Below are 5,321 nucleotides of genomic sequence, written 5' to 3' on the forward strand. Positions count from 1 at the left end.
TTTTATCTTAAAAAAAGTGGGATGAACACGTAAAAACTTACTTAGTCTCATTATATAAGATTCATGGCTCTCTTTTGAGACTATAATCAAGGACAGAGTTAGTTAACTTTTATTGAAGGATCCTCGACAATAATGGTGAATGATCTTATCTTTTCTTGTTCAAGCTGGCAAGCTCATAAATCCTTCTTAAAAAATGAAATATGTTTTAATAATAAGCCTTAAAGAAAAGAGTAAAGTAAAACTAAAATAACAAAGGAAAAGAGAAAGAGAGAGAAAGATATGCAAAAAAACTTAAAAAGTTAAAAAAGGAAAGTTGAATGACATATGTAACATCATTTTGTTATTCTTTATTTGTATTAGTTATTAAATAAAAAAATATTTTAAAAATATCGCTAAAAGAAAAAATATATAAGATGTAAAAGATTTTAAAACTTTTGGAAAGCCACACCTCTCATAAGTATGACATTCTCTCCCATCCAACAAAAGTTCACAGTCAATAACACGTCACTAATACCCTAAAATTGACTCTAATATCAATTGTTATGATCTATATCGATCTATAAAATATTATCTACTTAAATCCATTAAACCTCACGATTTTATCTTATAAAAGATATTTTATAAGTTGAGAGTGATATAAACACTAAAATATTTAATATTAGTCTAATCCATAAATTTACAACTCTTCCTTTGAGACTTTCCTCAAAAACCATGATGCTTTGCATGCAAATATTTGGATCGGGCATGGTCACAGTTAAATGTTACACGAACAAAATCAATAACAATGCAATCAAGTTTTAGCCACAAGAGAGACACAGGAGATAATATTGTTGAGGAGAATGTGCAGGGAATTGGGGGTCTGCTTTTGGAAATTTGAGGTTGACATTAAACAAATATATTAATAATTCGTCAGAAATGTGGAACGACCATGTGGACTGATCTTACCAAATGAAAGCAATTTCTTTTGTCCTGATTAGGTAAGCAGAATCACCACATTTTGTTTTTGGATACCCTTTCAGATTCCTTATTCGCTTGCTAAGCCCCCCACTACATCATACCCTTTGTAATACTATACATACAGTATCTATGAGAATTAATTAGGGTTAAAATTTCAAAATGGGCCCTGCCCATTTGTGACACAATTTCAAAATGTAACATGTACACAATTTGTGTTTAGTTAAACGAGTCAATTCGATGATGATACGAAATTTTGTGTTTTATTTAAGTTAATTTACACCTAATTTGTATGTAATTTATTATGATTACGTTTGTATTGATCTGTTTATTTATTAGTGTTATTAGGTTAGTTTACATGTAACTCAAGTATATTTAATTTGTTAAAATTATTGATTAAATTGTTAATGATTTAAGGATAAAATATCTAGACATTCTAAAATTTTGATCAAAATTACTCAAAAGTTTATTAGTTTGAGAAATAAAAACAGTACAAAGATAAACATTTTTTTTGAAGTAGAGTATTCATTTTTCAAGTTAATATAACTGTGTAATTTTGATCAAAACTTAAAAAATATTTAAATATTATACCCATAATTTAAATATTTAAAAAGGATGCTGAGCTTATGCTATTCCTTGACTCATCTCATGTCAATTTTCAAACCCTTATAATTTTAAACCTGCTTGCAAAATGAAATCCAATCATGCTACAAGATAATACCATCATCACCTTATTTGTCTTCTATAGTGAGTTGCCAAATATAGTAACTATATTTCCCAACAACCCTTTTTTCTTCACATTAAAAGAGTGAAGAGCTAATAATCCTTTTGAATTATAATAAGGTTTTGGCAAATCTCCTTCCAATGAGGATTCCCATGCTGCTTTCTGGTTCCGCTTTTACTTCTTCAAACTAAACCAATATTTTTGTATATCCTTTTCATCTTTGGAATCAGCAGGAGCTTGACAGTGAAGTGAACACCTTAATCAATGAGCAATAAGTGCAAATTGAGACACAAGTAAAACTCAAGGTGACAATGTCCAATACTTTTCTTAGAAGCATAAATGAGGACAAATAAGAGGAAGAGAAGAAAGAAAACAAAGAGAGGGGAGAGAGAGAGAGAGAGAAAGAGGTGAAGTAAATTCTACGGAAAGTGCTTGAAATGACAAAAGGGCTATTTAAAAGGCCCCCTCCACTTCTCAAACAGACTTTATCTACAGTGCCATGACCCTAAAGGTCCTATAACTTTCAACATCCACAGAAGGAAGTTGAAAGGAGGAGGTTTGGGGGACAATAGCGATACACAAAGCATAAAGCAACTTCCCTCATTATTTTCACTTTTTTTGCCTACATATTTTCTTGTCCTCTTAAAAAAGGCATGAAGGAAGGCAGAAGAGTTGTCAAGATCATCAGACATGGGTCTGGCTCCTGAATGACCCGAGAGCCTTAGCAGCTCCTGCTCTCAAGATGAATTGGTGGTAGAAAGCTGCAATGGCTGCTCCAATCATGGGACCAACCCAGAAAATCCACTGAAAAAAAATGGGAAAAAGAATGTCAAAGGAAAACTAAGTTAATGAAGAGTTAAAAGAAATGAAGAGCTTTAGGAATTGAGAATTATACTAACATGATCGTCCCAGGCCTTCTTGTTGTTGTAGATAACAGCAGCTCCAAAACTCCTAGCAGGATTAATGCCAGTGCCAGTGACTGGGATGGTAGCCAAGTGAACCATGAACACAGCAAAACCAATTGGAAGGGGAGCCAAGACCTTAACACGACAAGAAAGTATATGCTCATGACACTTAAACAGATGGAAATATCTCACGGATTTGCTAAATAAGGGAATTAAGAAAAGACATATTGTTCATGAAGACACATGAAGGACGTTTGTTGCTTTGATTTTTTCAAGGTTTTAAACCCACCACTCAAGTTGGGACTGAGAAGGGAAACAAAGGAAATGCCTTGTGTCAAGGGCAAAAGCCAAAGCAAAGTAAACAAAGAATTTTTTGTCCAAATTCAAAGAAAACAAGAAAAACGAAATCCTTTTCCTAAGCAAAGATTAGACGTCCTTCAATGGTAACCACAGAGTTATGATTGGCCAGCTCATGCTACTGTCTTTTTCTTTAACTTCATCTGTCAATTGGGTGGAAAATCTGATTCACCCTTCTCATTATATCTTTGGATCTATAATATAAAATATTTTCATATAATTAAAAAATTAGAATTCTCTCTCTCTCTCTCTCTCTCTCTCTCTCTCTCTATATATATATATATATATATACACTCTTTATATATGAATCTTAAGGATCTTGGAATGTCTAGCAATACCAATATTATAAAAATTTTGCCTTAATGATTCCATTATCATTATTAACATGTGAAATAACATTGCAAATGTAATGTTTTATGTCATAGCCTCATAGGTCACATATAGATTTTGTGATGAAAACTCTTGCAAACAAATTTAAGACTTAGAATGGACATGAATCTTGAGAGTGTTGAACAACTTATTCATTCTAAATTTTAGGTAAGACTTCTTTATAATCACAAGAAAGATGGAAATGTTAAGGTACTTACTGGGACATGAGAGTCTCTAGCCTTCCTCTTGGGATCAGTAGCAGAGAAAACAGTGTAAACCAAAAGAAAGGTTCCAATAATCTCAGCACCCAAGCCAGTACCAGTGCTGTAACCATCTGAAAGAGTGTTGGTTCCACCTTCATACCTGTTGTAGTATGATTTTTGGAAAGCCTTGACCAGCCCTACCCCACAGATGGCTCCCAAGCACTGAGCCACCATGTATGCAATGGCTCGGATCAATGAGACCTTGCGGGCCAAGAACAGCCCAAATGTCACCGCTGGGTTAATGTGACCACCTGTTGTAACCATGGCAGGAGACGTCTTAGCATAATTAAGGTCAGAAATCAACTGACTTGTGAACCTAGAATTACTTTACAGTACTGTTTAAGTTTATTAATAATTTAAGAAGTCAAGAATAAATCAGCTTTTTTCTTTCTGGTGAGTGGGTAGGGGTAGGAAAATTTGTTGAACTTTTGCCAAAGCTGTTCATGGAACTTGTCATGGAAAATACAGAATTTTTCCTTTTTGTGTTGTCTACATAGAAATTTGGTAGGCTTGAGCTCATCAGAACAAAAATAACCGTATTTTAATCTCTTTTTTTAGGTTATAAATCTCTAAATTCTAACGTTAAGGTGTTTTTTGAGACTATATATATATATATACATATATATATATATATAAACCAAATAATCTATATGTTGTAAACTCCAAAGAACCATTTTTCATCTAGAAAAAGCACACAAAGCCAAGCCAAAGAAGAAAGAGAGAAAGCGAAAGAAATGAAGGCAGGGAGTGAAACTTTACCAGAAATACCAGCGGTGCAGTAAACAAGAATGAAGATCATGCCACCAAAGGCCCAAGCAATACCAAGAATTCCAACACCAGCACAGGAGTCATTGGAGGTGCCAACCTGGCTCTTGTTGCCTATCACAGTCAAGATTGTGATGTAAAGGAAAAGCATAGTTGCAATAAACTCAGCTATCAAAGCCCTGTAAAATGACCATTTCTTCAGCTCTGCTGCATCAATCAAGGGTGCTGGTGGAGGGTCGACATAGTCCTTAGCATGAAAACCATGCTCTCCTTCCTTTGCCATGCCCAGCAACAGAGATAAAGCTAAAGGAACCAAAAAGAAAAGGATTTGCAAAAGCTAGAGAGGAAGAGAGAGAGAGAAAGAGAGAAACAAAGAGTGTTCTTTGTTTGTCTTTGTTAAGATATGAGCAGACGGTGAAGGCGGTGTGGGGGTATATATGGGGAGAGAATGGAGCTGTACATGAGGCCTTTCTTTCGTTTTCTATTCCTTTCCTTTCTTTTCTTTTCTTTTCTTTTTTTTTTAATAATTTAATTTCGTAATTTTTTAATAACCAAAAAAATCACTTAAATTTGTCATTTACTTTAAAAAATAAATAAATTTGTCACCTGCTTAACAAACCATCTTATCAATTGAAAAAAAACATTTATAAAATAAAAAAAAAAAAGAAAACTTTAAGTTCATTTAATTTCTATATATAGCAAAAAGCCATTTGACAGGATGACAACTTGAGTTTGAGATGAGCTTCTCTTATTAGTAAAGGTCCCTGTTTGTGATTATCTTTGTACAAGTACCTAGACTTTATTTCTTCTTTTAAGTTGATAGTTACGTAGAAAAATAAATATTTGTTTCTTAATTAAATTGATAGTTAATTTTAAACATGCCATTAAAAATAAGGTACAATGTTTATTTATAAAATTAAATTCTAACCATTAACAATTAGGAATCTAATTTAAAAGCTTCGAGTTTGAATATGAAAATCGAAT

General features: G+C 33.0%; 1 protein-coding gene across 1 annotated transcript; it reads right to left on the reverse strand.

Moving 5' to 3' along the window:
* Positions 1-1,972: 1,972 nt before the first annotated feature.
* Positions 1,973-4,751, reverse strand: LOC110424933 (putative aquaporin PIP2-8). The gene is made up of 4 exons (XM_021439645.2): positions 4,332-4,751; positions 3,528-3,823; positions 2,578-2,718; positions 1,973-2,482 (listed from the first exon to the last, which is right to left on the reverse strand). Exons 1-4 carry the CDS (start codon positions 4,618-4,620, stop codon positions 2,363-2,365), a joined length of 846 nt encoding a protein of 281 aa, XP_021295320.1. The 5' UTR covers positions 4,621-4,751; the 3' UTR covers positions 1,973-2,362.
* Positions 4,752-5,321: the final 570 nt, after the last annotated feature.

Source organism: Theobroma umbraticum, unplaced genomic scaffold (assembly GCF_002168275.2).
Source record: "Theobroma umbraticum cultivar Fairchild unplaced genomic scaffold, ASM216827v3 scaffold_81.0, whole genome shotgun sequence".
NCBI classification, from domain to species: Eukaryota; Viridiplantae; Streptophyta; class Magnoliopsida; order Malvales; family Malvaceae; genus Theobroma; species Theobroma umbraticum.

Bases quoted from the DNA above. Each gene is read 5' to 3' on its own strand.
- LOC110424933 (XM_021439645.2), bottom strand. From the start codon at position 4,620: ATGGCAAAGGAAGGAGAGCATGGTTTTCATGCTAAGGACTATGTCGAC. The intron at 3,824-4,331 runs GTAAAGTTTCAC...TGGTTACAACAG, and splicing joins CTGCACCGCTGGTATTTCTG to GTGGTCACATTAACCCAGCG. The intron at 2,719-3,527 runs GTAAGTACCTTA...TGTCGTGTTAAG, and splicing joins CTAGAGACTCTCATGTCCCA to GTCTTGGCTCCCCTTCCAAT.